General features: G+C 52.9%; 1 protein-coding gene across 1 annotated transcript; it reads right to left on the bottom strand.

Annotated features, from left to right (window-relative positions):
• Positions 1-722: 722 nt before the first annotated feature.
• Positions 723-13,077, bottom strand: PTGES (prostaglandin E synthase). The gene is made up of 3 exons (XM_065928271.1): positions 12,778-13,077; positions 9,102-9,184; positions 723-1,356 (listed from the first exon to the last, which is right to left on the bottom strand). Exons 1-3 carry the CDS (start codon positions 12,904-12,906, stop codon positions 1,107-1,109), a joined length of 462 nt encoding a protein of 153 aa, XP_065784343.1. The 5' UTR covers positions 12,907-13,077; the 3' UTR covers positions 723-1,106.
• Positions 13,078-16,959: the final 3,882 nt, after the last annotated feature.

The following is a 16,959-nucleotide window of genomic DNA, read 5'->3' as shown; positions in this document are numbered from 1 at the left end:
CTGAGCTTTGATTTCCTCCTCTGCCAAAATGCTGGCTGAGTGCCCCTCCTACTTGCCCGTGGCAGGAGGTGGAGAGGGTGTCTCCCAGGAGTCCGCTTGCATTCTGAGTGGTGTAACGCCCTAGTCTGGGCGTGTTTGTGTGTTTGCCCCAGACACAAGCCCACAAGTGTCCAGGGAGCCAGATTCTCGGCCAGCCCGGACAGCAGCAGACGGCCAGGGAGCAGCGGGGAAGGCGCTGAGCTGCTCAGACACTAAGAAGTGTCTGAACCCACACAGTCTTAGACCAAGGGTCCAGGGGCACATCGGCGGTTTTCAAACCTCACAAATATGGAAGGAGCCAGAAAATTTCTTCTAGCGCTTGGTCCTTCAAAGCGCATCATTCTTGATGGACAGCGCTTTGGAGCAACTAAAGCCTCAGGAAGAGAAGGCCAGCCTTACTGGTGGGCCCTCCCAATCAGCGCCTGTGCCAAGGAGAGAAACGTCGAGCCAAGGAACGTGGCCGGAACACAGGGAAGTGTCAGCGGGGCACAAAGGCACACAACCCCACCCCCACCTCACTCAACTCCCATCCTAAGGGAAATTCACACCCTGCCTGCCCTGGGCCCTCCCCAAGACAGAACTGGCAATGATACCCAGGCCCCACCATCGCTGGGACTCTCAAGGGAGCTTTCTAAAAATGCAGATGCCCAGGCTCCCCTCTTGACCAGCCGAACCAGAATCTCTGCGGTGGAGGTGAGAAGTCCTCATTTATTACATCCCTGGATTCACAAGGTCATTAGGTTCCAAAACCTGAACCGAGTCTCTGTTCACTTTTCCCAGCATTGGGGAGGAAGAGGGAGGGAGGTTTTTACAGTGGAAGAATTTTCTATCAATCATGACAATCCATCTCTAAACGGTTCCAAAATCGGCCGCTTCACCCAGGAATCCAGGGGACACACGGGCAAACACACACAGGCCCCCTGGGCCCAAGATCATGTGCTCAGTCAGTCGCCAGGAAACCAGGCCCCGGGGCCTGTCACAATCTCAAAGGGGCCATCAGTCCCCCAGGTTCAGCCCCAGTGGCTCGTGGCTGGTGGTCTGGCGGCCGAGGTGGCGTCCGCGGCTGGTCACAGGTGGCGGGCTGCCTCCCAGACAATCTGCAGGGCCATGGAGGCGCAGGGGAGCTGGGCCAGGGTGTAGGCCAGGGAGCGGGTGGGCGCCCGCAGCTTCCCCAGATAGGCCACGGTGTGCACCACGCGGCCCAGGAAGAAGGCCAGGAAGTGCATCCGGGCGACGAAGGGGTTCGGCCCGAGGAAGGAGTAGACAAAGCCCAGGAACAGGAAGGGGTAGATGGTCTCCATGTCGTTCCGGTGGGCTCTGAGAAGGCAAAGCGGTGCGGTCAGCCAGGTGTCAGCTCTGAGAATGTCCTGGACGCTGGGACCCTCTGCCCCCAAAGGCCCTGCACCCCTGGGAATCATCTCTGGGGTGCCAGACTCACGTCCGCTGTGGCCGGGACAAGGAGGTACCCCAGAGGCAGAGGGGGACCATGACTCCAAGCTGGTGCCTGCAAGCAGCTCAGGAAGTGCAGCCCTGTTAGTGGCCTGGGAGCCACGAAGGGCTGCCGCCTGGGTTTTCCTACCAAGCCCTAGGGCTCGCCAGGACCCAGCACCTGCCATGGCCTCCCCCGTCCTCCCCTCTGGCCTTGGACACCAGCAGGGGAAAGTGGGGCTCACTGGGGTTGCGTGAGAGCTGGGGCGGGCCTAGGTCTGCCTCCAGCCCCTGATCTTTTTTTTTTTTTTTTCAGTTTTGACTGTACCACGTGGCTTATGAGATCTCAGTTCCCTGACCAGGAATTGAACCCAGGACACAGTAGTAGAAGTGCTGAATCCAAACCACTAGATTACCAGGCACTCCCCAGTCCATGCTGTGTACCTTTCCCCAAGGCAGGGCTTTTCTGAGGCCGCTTCCTTCTGAATGCAGGTTCCTGGGCCCTCCCCAGTAGGACGGGCTAAGAGCACAGCCACACCTGGCTCTGTCTTCTTTGCCCCTAAATCTAAGCAAACCCTTCCTCCTCTTGGGGATTCAGTAACAACTTCCACTCATGGAGCCAGCCAATCGCTGGACAGTAGTGAGGCTGTTTCATCTGTGCTACCCTGTTTCTTGCTTTGTTTAAAATGATCAAGTGTGTGTGTATGTGCGGTGATGGGGGTGAGCGTGGGGGTGGCTGTGTTTAACCCGGCCATAAAAAAATGACCAACAAAGAAAACTCATCCACTTCAGCTAAGAGTCGGTTCACATTTTCCATGACTCCTGCTAATGGGCAGCTTCCTCTGTGGAGGGAGGTCGAGTCCCATAAATTAGAGACCAAGCAAGAGACCAAAGCCAGAGCTGGCATGCTGGAGGCGCAAATAAACAGGAACACAGTGCCCGAGCTGTGACCTCTCCTGAGGACAGGCCACACGTGTGAGGTGTGGAGATGCTGCTGGAAGCGGAGCCCCTTCTCCAAGCCTTTCAGCTGGAAGGTTTCACCAGGGTTGCACCAGCAAGCCAGGCCCAGCCCAGCAGCCCCTAAGTGGGGACCTGCTGTGGTCCTCCTCTTCCCTCCCGCTCTTGCAAAGAGAGTCTCAGCCAAGGGCCATGGTATGTGGATGCTAGGAACTGGGCAGGGCGGGGAGGAGGAGCTCTCCACAATCCAGGGCTGCAGGGGTCTCTGCAGCATGACTAGGGTGGGTGTGGTCAGGGAAGGAGACATTTGTGGTGAAGCCTGAAAAATGAGGGGCCATCTGTGCAGGGATGAACTCTCCAGGGAGAAGGATGGGCATGTGCAAAGGCCCGGAGGTGGGAATGGGCAGAGTGTGTTGAAGGCTCAGGAAGTGAGCATTCCACATGTGTCTGGCATGTAGTCATAAGAGGGAGTGAGGCAGGATCAGGATAAGCTGGGGAGAGAGCCCTCAAGAAGCAGAGTAAGGGGCCTGGAATTCATTCCGGGTGTACAAAAGCTCCCGTAAACCCATCAGGTCCTGGATCTTTCTTACATCAGACTCGGGACACGGTAGTTGGTATCTCTGTCCCCATATCTTGGACCAAACATGAGTCTTCCTTCTCCTTATCTCACAGAGCCCAACCTCGGGACCCAGCCCCAGGAAACACAAGGCTGGTCTCACGAGCAGGGCTGGTCTCACAAGCTGGGGGAAATCTGCTAGATGCCCATGTGAAAGTAGCCGGCCGGGTTTTGGCTTCAGGGGAAAAGTGGGGGGGAAATGAGGATGGGGGCCACTCCAGCTCCTCAATCGAGCAAGTCCCTTATGTTATCTGGGAAGAGGCAGCAACTGTGGCTATAAAGTCATCCCATGCTATGGAGAAGGAGCTGTGTAACAACAACCCCCCACACACACACACTCAGACAGACACCTCGCAGAACCTATTTCTCGTGAAGTCTATGTGTCCCAGAAAATGTGGTCTGCCTCCCACAGGTGACTCACGAGATGGGGAGTATTTTTGTCATCCTGGACGTTTCTGGGAAAGTTTCAGGAAAAGCATAACTAGCATATGATACCCATTCATTCAGGCACTTCTCCTTAAAAGAGGTATTTACACTTTAAGGGTGAGTCACTTCTCAGAAAGCTGTTGAGAGGATCCTTGGCCAAACCCCAAGCACAGGTGAGGTAAAGAAATCAGGGGATACAGGGCGGGGAGGAGGTGTAAGGATGGGAGGTGTGGCCCTACCTCCTGGCCTCCGCATTCAGGACTAGAGGATTCAGGAGGTCACCTTTGAGGGAGCAGAGGTGTCTGGGAGCTGATAAAACCCCTCAACTCTAACCTTAGGCCCCTGGGGTACCCAGTCTCCCATCCTCCTCCCTCTGGTACACTGAAAACCACAGCGGGGCCCCGCGAAGTCACAAGTGGTAAGGATGGAGGAGACGTGAGACATTCAGCTGGATGAGGCAAGGTAACTCATGCCCTCCTCCCATCCCAGGATCTGAGCAGAGAGACATGGAGAGAGTCACGTACCAGACAGAAGCTTGGGCAAAAACGTGTCATTCCAATAACAACCACTTTTTTTTAAGGTAAAGCTCGCTCAAAGCTGTTTCCTGCCAGACTGGACTTGCATGGCCTCCTGCAGCATCAGGCCAGCCCCTTCCCCTCACCAGATATTGCAACACTAGCTGCACTTTATTGCATCAAGTGACAGGGGTGAGGAGAGGGCCCTCTCCCCGTCCCCGCTAGGTCCTCCTGGGCAAGGGTGGCGGCTGGCAGTCAGCCAGCTCTCTCCTCTTGTGTTGAGCCTATTCTTATCCACCCAGATGATTTCTTGGAAGTCAGGTTTGATACGAGGTAAAGGCTGCTTAGCTTTAAAGGCAGGTATAAAATAGAGTTAAACTGCATTCTTGCAAGGAGGGCAGAGCCCATATCTGACGGCCTGGGCTCAGCGGCAGCTTAGCCATCATGAGTGATGTGGCCTTGGCAGACGGGCTTCCTCCGCTATAGCTACTAGTTCCGCCCTTGGAAGGTTACTGCCAAGTGGACGAGTTGGTCCCTATTATGCTTAGAACCCTGCTAAACAGGGTTCTAACAGTGCTAAACAGCTCGTAGCTGTTTAGTCACTTCGTCATGTTCAACTCTTTTGTGTCCCCAGGGACTGTAGCCCACCAGGCTCCTCTGTCCATGGCACTTCCCAGGAAAGAATCCTGGAATGGATTGCCATTTCCTTCTTCAGGGGATCTTCCCGATCCGGGGATCCAACCTGTGTCTCCTGAACTGGCAGGGGGATTCTCTACCACCGAGCCTCCAGGGAGGCCCCCTGGCACGGAGTAGCTTTGCCCTGATCTAGCTGTCTCCCTCTTTGTCATCATCACCATCACCAGCCCCGTCCTGGACACGACTGCTAAAGCTGTTTTGCCAGACTCCCGACCGCCCTCAGAAGGGCAGGCCAAATTAATAAAAAACATTTTATGGCACGGGGGCGGGGGGAGGAAGTGTGCGAGGCCTGCAGCCTGCAGCTCGCTGGGTGCTTATTAGACACTTGGCCTTGGCCAAGTCTGTCTCTGGGCCTCTGTCCACCATCCACAAATAATGTGCTGGGTGGTGTCTTAAGGGACTTCTAATGCAGAGATGTCGGGACCCAATCTCCTGACAAACCAGTTCACTCAGATGTCGTCTACACGCTCCAGGTAATCAGAACTATCCCAAAGCTTGGGTCAGGTGCTTATTGTCTTCCTTTCTCAGGGCCACTTAGAGAGCCCCCCGCCCCACTCACCCATAGCAGTTTCATTCACACAAACTCAGAATTTGATCAAAAGACACAACGTCAGACTTCGATGAAAAGCGAAAGTGTTAGTCACTCCATCATATCCAGCTCTTTGCGACCCCATGGACTGTAGCCCGCCAGGCTCCTCTGTCCAAGGGATTCTCCAGGCAAGAATACTGGAGTGGGTTGCCATGCCCTCCTCCAGGGGATCTTCCCAACCCAGGGATCCAACCCATGTCTCCTGCACTGCAGGCGGATTCTTTACCATCTGAGCGACCAGGGAAGCCCAAGAATACTGGAGTGGGTAGCCTATCCCTTCTCCAGGGGATCTTCCCGACCCAGCAAACGAACTGAGTCTCCTGCATTGCAGGTGGATTCTTTACCAGCTCAGCTACCAGGAAAACCGGAGAAACTTAATAGGGACTCGCTAAAAGGATGTGCCTGGGTTCCAAAACTTTCCTTGAAATCTGTTTTCCGACTTCCCCCAGAGTGGGGTTAATGTTTGGGCTCCAGCCTACGCTCAACCACAAGGCAGATCTGTGCTCTAAGAACCAGGGCCTAAATGTTTTCCTGTTTGTGTGGAAGGTGGCCCTGGCTGCACTAAAAGCCCTGGTCTAATATTTAACCCACTTTTGCTTCCAGGGCATCTCCCATCAGGTTCCAGCCAGCTCTCCGGTAGCGGATGACAGGATGTATGAGTCTCTGTACCCTTGAGGTTTCCTGAAGTTTTGTGAAGTCAGGAGGAGCCCTGGGGGGCCCAGGAGCCCCCGGGTCTGGCATAGTAAGTCCCAGTAAAGACCAGTCCATGGAAGGTCCCCAGTAAACACTCGCTGAATTATATAAAACATTATTAGATAAGAGGTGCTCAGAAAGTACTGAACTGAATTTCAGCCATTTGAGCATTCGCACAGTAGATAATAGGGGCTTCCCTGGAGGCTCAAGTGGTAAACAATCCACCTGCAATGCAGGAGACATGGGTTCGATCCCTGGGCCGGGAAGATCCCCTGGAGAGGGAAATGGCAACCCACTCCAGTACTCTTGCCTGGGAAATCCAATGGACAGAGGAGCCTGCTGGGCTATAGTCCAGTCACAAGAGTCAGACATGACCTAGTGACTAAACAACATCTGTAGATCATAGGTCCTTTAGTTCAGAAATGAAAATTAAATTGTGTGTGTGGGGGGGGTGTTGGCGGTGTCTCGGCACCAGGCAGGTGTGTGGTCTCTCCCCGGCGTGGTTACAGCCAGCAGAAGTAAAGCACTCAGGAGCCTGTGTAACTACTCCTGTGCCACAAGTAAGCTTTGCTACGCAGAACTCGCACACCCTGGGAGAAAAGAAACACGCCTCTGGGTGGATGTTCTGAGCTGGCTTGGGGTATACACCGCCTTGGCGGCCTGCTGTCCCTGATGCTAATCACACCCTTCCCCACAAGCAGACGGCCTGAGGGTCACGTATGCATTGTCGTGATGGGTGAGGCTTTTGTTCACCAAAGTACAACTAGTACTTAGCACCGTACGTAACACTTAGGAAGTGAAGTGAAAGGCGCTCAGTCGTGTCTGACTCTTTGCGACCCCATGGACTATACAGCCCATGGAATTCTCCAGGCCAGAATACTGGAGTGGGTAGCCTTCCCCTTCTCCAGGGGGTCTTCCCAACCCAGGGCTCGAACCCAGGTCTCCCAAATTGTGAGCGGATTCTTTACCAGCTGAGCTACCAGGGAAGCGCCTGACGCTTAGGAAGTGCTCATTAGATGTGGAGTGAACTAACAGATGGACAGATGGACGGATGGAACTCATGTGAAGGACTGTATCCTGTAATTACATTGTCGTTGTGGCTAAGTTGTATCCAACTCTTTTGAGACCCAACGAACTGTAGCCCCTCCAGTTTCTCAGTCCATGGGATTCTCCAGGCAAGAATACTGGACTGGGTTGCCACTTCCTTCTCCAGGGGATCTTCCCGGCCCAGGGACTGAACTCATGTCTCCTGCATTGCAGGCGGATTCTTTACCACTGGGCCACCAGGAAAGCCCATAGTTACATTCAGTTCACTTCAGTCGCTCAGTCATGTCCGACTCTTTGCGACCCCATGAATCACAGATTAGAAAGGGTGAAATAGCAATGAATCTCACTTTCTATATTATGCATTTCTGTAACTTTAACAAACCGCAAGTACATGTGTAATTTTCAATGGCCAAGAAAAATGTAAGGAAAAACCCCACTGACTTTCTTTCAGTAAAAGAATCTCTATTATTTTTATTGCTTTGTCCCACCCATGTCTGCCTGTGACTCATGGGAACGTGATAAGAACCATGTGAGGGTTTGTCTCCGTCTCCCTCCTGTCTAAGCTGCCCATCCTTCCCATCCCCATTCCACTCCACTGACAATCCTCCTCCCCCCACACCCGGGGAGGGCCTCCTCCTGCTTCTCCAGCCTGTTGGTGTAAAACAGCAGAGGAAACTGCCAAAATACCCACTGAGACCAGCTTTGTGAAATTAACATCTGATGGAATTTTACACAGCCCCTTCCTTTTCTTGGCCACACCATGAGGCTGGTGGGATCTCAGCTTCCTGACCAGGAATTGAACCCAGCCCACAGCAGGGAAACCACTAAGTCCTAACCACTAGACCACCAGGGAACTCCCTACACAGCTCTTTTTTAAGAACCACTTTTTGAGTAGTATTTACTGACATGGAAAGTGTTCATGAGATAGCATTATCTGAAAAAATGCAGAACCCCAAATTAGGTGTACAATGCACGCCTTAGGCTATGAAAAATATTTAGACAGACGTCAAAGAGGAGCTAGAAGAACATGTCAACAGTGATTGGATTTGTGAGTGGTTTCTCCCCTTATCCTCTACACATTTTCAATATTACCAAACTGCAATGAATAGTTCTGATCTCTATAAGATAAAACTGTTTTTGATTGACGGGGAAAGCTAAGCCTACAAAAAGATGTTGAACTTCATTCAGAAATGCAAAGTAAAGGGGCTTCCCTGGTGGTCCAGTGGTTAGCCACAACTAGAGAAAGCCCATGTGCAGCAACAAAGACCCAGCGCAGCCAAAAAAGAGAGGAAGGAAGAAAGAAACGCAACGTCAAAGTGAAAAGGGACATACATTTTCACCCGTTATGTTGGCAGGAGCATAGAGACACATCTCACACACCAGTGGTGGGAATGGACTTAGATACCATTAGACAGTATTTCTTAGCATTTGATTGCATCCGGCAGGTTTGTTCACACGTACACACAAAGGCAAAGGAAAGAAGTTTTGATGCACTCTGTTCATAACAGAGAAAGACTCAGCCTAAATGCCATCAGAGGGGAAGAGGTTGGATCAGTTATGGACCATCCATTCAACAGAGAAACGGCATAAATACTAAGGCACCGATGTAATGAACAAGGCCCCTATATAGGCTGATATGAAACAATCTCTGTTGTTACATTAAAAAAAACCCACAGTGTAAATCAGTGGGTAAAGGGTGATCCTTTGGGGATACAGAGGAAAAAGCACAGCGTGTGTGTTGTAAATGCAGAAGTTTCTCCAAGAAGATGCATAAGACACCGGTAACAGCGTGAGCCTCCGGAGAGCAGATTCTTCAGGTCAGAGGTTAGAGACGGACTGAATAAATTCACACTGAATAACCTTTTCTAACTCTGTCGTGCTGAGCCATGAGGACGTACTATAATACTTTTCCTAACTTTTCTTTTCTTAACTAATACTTAACTAGAAGTGAAATCAATGAATAAATAATGAAAACTGTTTAAGAGGATTCAGAAGGCAGAAGATCTTGGCTCCTGGGCATCCTCCAAGCGCCCCATGTTCAGAAGAGGGTCTGAAAGAGCAGGCTGTGATCTGGCCAAGGACCAAGGGTACTTGCCTGAGGCAGCGTTCCACATCTGGGTCGCTCCGGCAATACTGGAGGCCTCCATGTCTCTGAGCATCCTCGGGGTTGGCAAAAGCCTGGAATACATCAGCTGAGAATTACTGTTCATGAGATGGACGGCCCAGTGGACTAGGTCTGTGGCGATGCAGTCACATACATGTCCATTCAGCAGCGTCTGTGAACTCCTACTGTGTGCGGAGTGCTGAGGACTCATCGTGAACAAGGCTGCTATGAACTAAATGCTCGTGTCCCTGCAAATTTCCTGTGTTAAAACCTAACTCCCAGTGAGGTGGTGTTAGGAGGTGGGAGGTGATGAGGTCATGAGGGTGGAGCTCTCTTGAATGAGATCAACACTCATAAAAGAGACTCCAGAGAGCTCCCTTCCCCCTTTGCAGTGTGAGGACCCAGCAAGAAGACCGCCATCTATGAACCAGGAGGTGGGCCCTCACCAGACACTGAACTTGCCCGTGCCTTGACCTTGGACGTCCCAGTCTCTAAAACTGTGAGAAATAAATTTTTGTTGTTTCTAGGCCACCCAGTCTCTGGTATTTTTTTGTATAGCAGCTTGAAAAGAGTAAGAAAAAGGCCCCCTTATCCCTGCTCTTGGGAAGCTCACAGTGTAATGAGGGACTTGCCAATGAACCAGAAAAGATCAGGTGGTCACAGTAAGGAAAAAGAAGACAGGGTTAGCTTTGAGAATGTTCATGGGAGACCCGACCAAGTCTGGGAATCAGAGAAGGCATCTCTGAGGCAGTGACAGTAAAGCTGAGACTTGAAGGATGCGACAACATTAACCAGAAAATGGGAGGGTTATAGCAACCGCATTCAAGGCATCAGGAACAGCATGTGCAAAGGCCCTGGGGTCGGAAGAAGAACATGTGTGAAGAATAAAAAACCAGCATGGCTGGAGCAGTGACAAGCAAGGGACAGAGTTCCAAGATCAAGTTGTAGGGGTCCTAGAGGCATCCTAAGAATTTAGACTTTGAACTGAGAGCAGTGAGAGAGCCTTGACAGGCCCCAGTGAGAAACCCAGCCCCACAGGAACTAACTGCAGGTATCTGAACTTTCCTGGGTCTCAGCTTCCTCATCTGTGAACTCCAGATCACACTGAGATCATCTACCGCATGAAGGAAGTTAAGTGGAGATGCCATGGCACAATGCCTGGCGCCAGGAGGGCACTCGATGAATTGTCACGGCAAAGCAGGGAGGGACCTGAGGTTACACACACTCAGGTCATCGAAGTCCACACCTATTGCTCCTGCTCCACCGTTGCCAGTGGGCATCCAGCCAGCCCACCCCACCAACCCCTCAGCAGACTTGAATCTCTGTAGCATGCTTTCTACATTGCTCATCCAATGACAGATCCTACTGCTTCCAATATCTGGCCCCTCAGTCGTGACCAACTCTTTGCGGCTCCAAGGACTGCAGCCCGCCAGGCTCCTCTGTCCACGGGATTTCCCAGGCAAAAATTCTGGAGTGGGTTGCCATTCCCTTCTCCAGGGGATCTTTGTGACCCAGGGATCAAACCCAGGTCTCCTGCATTGCCAACAGATTCTTTACCATCTGAGCCAGCAGGGAAGACCCTAGTCTGTCCCCAGGTGTTTGCTTTTCTTCTCCCCGTCCTGTCTGATGGGTCTGGCCCTCCTCACCCTGGAGGTGAATGCAGTGTCTGTCGTGATCAGGAGCCCCCACAACTGGAATTCCTCTTTGCTGGCCCTTAAGTCACAGAATCACTGGTTCTGATGGCCCTGCACACAGTCCGTGGGCCTGTGACACTTTTCACAGAGTCTTGGCATTCAGTGGGCAGTCATCCTAGGTGCCCACAGCCCACGAGGCTGCTCACCCCTGAAGACAGCATGAATACACATTGGCTGGGCCAGGAGCCGCAGCAGTGCAGGCACTGGAAGCAGAAGCACTGCCTCCAGCAGGGACCGGGGGTGGGGTGGGCAGGCCTTGGGATGTACCCCCACCAGGAGACCTATGGCCGGTCATGTTAATTCCAATTGTTAATAAGTAATGAAGACTAACATGGTGGGGGCATTTGCTCAGTGCCAGGCACTGAACTCTCCCGGTACTACGTGACTATCCTGAAGTTTACCAATGAGGAAATCAAGCTCTCAGACTTGCCCACAGTCCCCAGGCTAATGGGCGGAGGAGCCAGAGCATCCCCGAGTCACCTCCCCATGGGGTAGTTCCCCCAGCTCTTCCCTGGCTGCCTGAATGCAGGGAGCAGGAATGAGACGGAAATTCACAGGGTTGGGAGAATCCAGGGACAGCCCGAGTGGTTTCCTTCTGCCACGCCCTACTGACCCGACAGAAAGGCACCCCAACAGGTTTGACTCTTCCTTCCCTAATCCACGTGAAAAGGAAAGCTCTGGGCCCCGCACGGCCCTGGGAGAACGCCATTCCCCCATGGCAGGGTGTGGGCTCCAGAGTTGGGCACCTGGATCCAAACCCTGCCGTCACAGGCAACACCAGGTGTCGGAGCCCAGGTTTCTGGTGTGGATCAGAAGTTGAATACGGCCTCCCCACCATCATGGGGACTAACGCTCACTCCAAGAAGGACTCAGTCTGTGAAGAAGGCTCTGTGAGGCTGTCCCCACGCATGGGGTGGGGACAGGGCAGGGGGAAGTCAGGATGACCAGTGTGCCTCTCTCTGCTCCAGGAGTTTCTTCACTTGGGAGGCTGACCTGCCTGGCGTCCTGTCTGTACCTGCTGAGACTCGGGGCTGAGCAAGACCCGCCCCCCACCCCACCCCACCTCCCCGCCCCGGCTCCCCCGCCGACCGTCCACCTTCAGGACGATGTCCGAGCCAGCCTCGACTTGCCTTTGAGCTGGGCAAAGGGGCAGGGCTGGGGACATCTCTCTGAAATACCTGGTGGATAATCAGCTATCCCTCGTGGCGCTCGGGATGGCTGGCGAGCTCGGCCGGAAGGTTTCCTCCGGCTCTGGCTGGAAGCAGCCCTCCCGCCCAGCGGCTCCCCGCGCCCCGCCTCACCCCACACCGGCTCAGATCTTGGCGTCAATCTTTATTGTTGTTTTGGCTCCGGGACTCCGATCGGAGGGGGAAATTCCTCTCGGAGAACTCCAGGGGAGCCTGGCCCGAGATCTGCCGTGCGAAGGCTGCGGTGGGTTTGGGAGCGACCTCGCCCGGGGCCAGTCGGGAATTTCCACTGAAAGGTTGCTCGGGGCTCCTGCTCGGCCGGTTTCCATCCCACCCAAATATCAGCTCTTCGGTGCGGGAAACCGCCGGGTCAGAGGGAGGCTGAGCGCCGCAGTTTCAAGAGCGACGCGGGAATCTGGCTGTGCCGAGAGCTTACCTGGGCACACAGCGAGCGGGTAAAACGCTCTTAACCCGCCGGGTCAGTGCTCGCTTAGGCGGCGCCAGTACCGAGACCGGAGCGCTACCGAGGTGAGCACGGCCCCTGCGCAAGGAGAACGTGCAGATTCGGGTTAAAACAAAGACAGCCACGGGTCAGGGACGTGCGGGCCACAGAGGAGCCATCCCACAGGGCTGGGAGGGGGGCAGGTCCTTCCCAACTCGCTCCCGCACGCTCCGGGGCCGGGATGACTTCCTGGCAAAGGGTCCGCGACTCCAGCCTTCCCGGCGGCTGCCGGAGACGTGAGCGCACGCACGCGGGACTGGGGGGTCCCAGAGAGCCGCACATACCTTCTTCCGCAGCCTCACTTGGCCGGTGATGATGGCCACCACGTACATCTTGATGACCAGCAGCGCGCTGCAGAGAAGAAAGGCGGGGAGCACCTGGCCGTTCATCAGCTCCAGGCCGGAGGGCGGCATCTCGGCGGCGGCGGCTGGGGGAAGAGACGGCGGGCAGAGAGCTCGGGCGCGTGTGTCTCCGGGAGCAGGGAGGGGCAGGGAGAGCGCAGGGAGGCTTGTCTGTACTCTGCACCCGCCCACTCCCAGCCAAGGGCAGCAACTTCGGCTCTCAGCTCTCGGGTTTTGGAAGAAGCAGAGTCGCCGTGGGGGGTTTATGGGTGGGGGAGTGTCCCTACTGGGCCTCTAGCCCCGCCCCACCCCTCTAGGGAAATCCTTAAACGCTTTCTAGTCTAGGAATTGGAGGGTTGTATGGCCCTGCCTGCCTGCCAGAGGGTGCAGCAAAGCCAGGAGCCTGCCCGACCTCCACGGGGTGGTAGATTCACTAACCTGGGCCTCCCTGAGGGTCAGGACAGGGAGTGGGCTTGAGATCCGAACCCTCTGCCCCCACGTTCAGCCTGGACACTTGAACCACAGCTGTAAGGACACTAATGTCACTTTGTTGAATAGTGTGCCCCTCCCCACCTCTCCCCACTCCCAAAGATGTCCAATCTGCATCCTCAGAGCGCGTGTGTTTGTTAGGCAACATGGCCAAGGGGCTTTGCAGGGACTAAGTCAAGGTCCTAAAATGGGGAGATTTTCCTGGATCTCCGTGAATCCAGTTGAATCAGAAGAGTCCTCCTGGCTCAGTGGTAAAGAATCCACCTGCCAATGCAAGAGACACGGCTTGGATCCCCCATCCAGGAAGATCCCACATGCTGTGGAGCAACTAAGTCCATGCCCCACAACTACTGAGCCTGTGCTCTAGAGCCTGGGAACCCCAACAAGAGAAGCCCGCACACTGCAACTAGAGAGGAACCCCAGCTCTAGAAAATTCTGCACAACAATGAAGACCCGGCACAGCCAAAAGTGAAAACAAATCAATAAAAAGAAGTGTCCTCCTAAAAAAAGAGGCCATAGAATTGGGCGTGAAAGCTGTGAAGACAGAAGCAGAGGTCAGAGAGAAGAGAAGATACTACTGTTAGCCTCAAAGGTGAAAGGAAGATGAGCCGGAGAATGCAGCCTCTAGAAGCTGGACAAGACTAGGAGAAGAATTCTCCCCCAGAGCTTCTAGAAGGAACCAGTCTTGTGGGTACCTTAACTGTAGCCTACCGAGATTGATTTTGGGCTTTTGGCCTCCAGAACTATAAGATAACACATGTGTGTTGTTTTATGCCACTAATTTATTACAGGAACCATAGGAAACTAGCTTACTGTTCTACTGTCTTTTAGTATCACTTTAGTTTTCCAGGAAATTCCCAGGCAAATGGTTTGATTGTTCATTACAGGAACTTCTTAAAAGATCCATCAGCTCTTCGGTGATGATCAACAGTTTGTGAGCCCTTTGAATTTCTTGCTTCAAAATCCTCACCCACCTGTGTCCTCCCCTCCCCATACCCCTTCCCCAGGTGTGCGGTGGAACCTCGGCAAAGGCAGTGATCTTGTCGCTTTAGTTTTCCCAAGGTGGCTGGCTTTGCTAGGGGGCTTCTCGTTGGCTCAGCAGGTGAAGAATCTAATCCCTGGATCAGGAGGATCCCTGGAAGAGGAAATGGCAACACACTCCAGTATCCTTGCCTGAAAAATACCATGGACAGAAGAGGCCGGCGGGCTACATGGTCCGTTGCGTCACAAAGAGTTGGACATGACTAAGCACTCGCCTGAGACCCTGGGGAAGTGGGGAAGATGGAAAAGTTAGCTTCTGGTGCCCACTCTGACCTTGGACCTGCCCAGAAGGACAGCAGTGTCAGTCTGGTGACCCTAAAACTGGGTTCCCCCTTGGTGGGTGTTGAGTCAAAAGACATACCAAGCCAAAGATCAGGAGAAGGAAGGATTTATTTCTTGCAGCAAGTAAGAAGAACACTGGGTATCTTTCAGTAATCAGTGTCCTCCCAACAGCTAACAGGGGAAGTTTTAAGTTTAGAGTGTATGCGCATTCATAGAGGGGCTTGAGCAGAGGACAATCCATCAGAGAATCATGGCAGAGTCCAAGCTCTGAGAGTGAAACTGAAGTCGCTCAGTTGTCTCCGACTCTTTGCGACCCCATGGACTGTAGCCTACCAGGCTCCTCCATCCATGGGATTTTCCAGGCAAGAATACTGGAGTGGGTTGCCATTTCCTTCTCCAGGAGGTCTTCCTGACCCAGGGTTTGAACCCGGGTCTTCAGCATTGTAAGCAGGTGCTTTACTGAGCTGGGAAAAATGCTCTTAAAACACCAGGCCCGTGCTCGCTTCAGTTCAGCCCAGTCCTCAGTCGTGTCCGGCTCTGTGAAACCCCATGAACTGCAGCACACCAGGCCTCCCTGTCCATCACCAACTCCCGGAGTTTACTCAAACTCCTGTCCATCGAGTCGGTGATGCCATCCAACCATCTCATCCTCTGTTGTCCCCTTTTCCTCCTACCCCCCAATCCCTCCCAGCATCAGGGTCTTTTCCAATGAGTCAACTCTCCACATCAGGTGGCCAAAGTATTGGAGTTTCAGCTTCAGCATCAGTCCTTCCAATGAACACCCAGGACTGATCTCCTTTAGGATGGACTGGTTGGGTCTCCTTGCAGTCCAAGGGACTCTTAAGAGTCTTCTCCAACATCACAGTTCAAAACCATCAATTCTTTGGTGCTCAGCTTTCTTCACATCCATACATGACCACTGGAAAAACCATAGCCTTGACTAGACGGACCTTTGTTGGCAAAGTAACATCTCTGCTTTTTAATATGCTATCTAGGTTGGTCATAACTTTCCTTCCAAGGAGTAAGCGTCTTTTAATTCCATGGCTGCAATCACCATCTACAGTGATTTTGGAGCCCCCAAAAATAAAATCTGACACTGTTTTCACTATTTCCCCATCTATTTGCCATGAAGTGATGGGACCAGATGCCATGATCTTAGTTTTCTGAATGTTGAGCTTTAAGCCAACTTTTTCACTCTCCTCTTTCACTTTCATCAAGAGGCTCTTTAGTTCTTCTTCACTTTCTGCCATAAGGCTAGTGTCATCTGCATATCTGAGGTTATTGATATTTCTCCTGGCAATCTTGATTCCAGCTTGTGCTTCTTCCAGCCCAGCATTTCTCATGATGTACTCTGCATATAAGTTAAATAAGCAGGGTGACAATATACAGCCTTGATGTACTGCTTTTCCTATTTGGAACCAGTCTGTTGTTCCATGTCCAGTTCTAACTGGTGCTTCCTGATCTGCATATAGGTTTCTCAAGAAGCAGGTCAGGTGGCCCGGTATTCCCATCTCTTTCACAATTTTCCACTGTTTATTGTGATCCACACAGTCAAAGTCTTTGGCATAGTCAATAAAGCAGAAATAGATGTTTTTCTGGAACTCTCTTGCTTTTTCTATGATCCAGTGGAGGTTGGCAATTTGATCTCTGGTTCCTCTGCCTTTTCTAAAACAGCTTGCACATCTGGAAGTTAACGGTTCACATGTTGCTGAAGCCTGGCTTGGAGAGTTTTGAGCATTACTTTACTAGCATGTGAGATGAGTGCAATTGTGCAGTAGGTTGAGCATTCTTTGGGATTGCCTTTCTTTGGGATTGGAATGAACTGACCTTTTCCAGTCCTGTGGCCCCTGCTGAGTTATCCAAATTTGCTGGCATATTGAGTGCAGCACTTTCACAGCATTACCTTTCAGGCGGTGCCAATACAGAGACGAGAGCGCTACCGAGGTGAGCACAGCCCCTTCGCAAGGAGAACGTGCAAATTCAGGTTAAAACAAAGACAACCATGGGTCACGGACATTCGGGCCACAGAGGAGCCACAGGGCTGGGAGTGGCAGGTCATAGCCACCAGGATGCCGCCCTCCTGCCTGAAGCTGATGAACAGCCAGTTACTCCCCGCGTTCCTGCTCTGCAGCGTGCTGCTGGTCATCAAGATGTACATGGTGGCCATCATCACCGGCCCATGAGGCTGCAGAAGAAGGTCCGTGCAGCTCTCGGGGACCCCCAGTCCCTCGTGTGTGCACTCACGCCTCCTGCCGCCGCAGGGAAGGCTGGATTCTGGGACCAGAAGTCATCCCGGCCCCGGAGCGCGTGGGA

This window comes from Muntiacus reevesi, chromosome 3 (genome assembly GCF_963930625.1).
Source record: "Muntiacus reevesi chromosome 3, mMunRee1.1, whole genome shotgun sequence".
Taxonomy (NCBI): Eukaryota; Metazoa; Chordata; class Mammalia; order Artiodactyla; family Cervidae; genus Muntiacus; species Muntiacus reevesi.
Note: the sequence above shows the minus strand (reverse complement) of the source record. Positions and strands in the feature narration are given on the sequence as shown.

Excerpts from the sequence above, each read along its gene's own strand:
- PTGES (XM_065928271.1), bottom strand. The coding sequence starts at position 12,906 with ATGCCGCCCTCCGGCCTGGAGCTGATGAACGGCCAGGTGCTCCCCGCC. Across the intron at positions 9,185-12,777 it reads AAGTGAGGCTGCGGAAGAAG|GCTTTTGCCAACCCCGAGGA; the intron begins GTATGTGCGGCT and ends GATGTATTCCAG. Across the intron at positions 1,357-9,101 it reads GATGTGGAACGCTGCCTCAG|AGCCCACCGGAACGACATGG; the intron begins GCAAGTACCCTT and ends TTGCCTTCTCAG.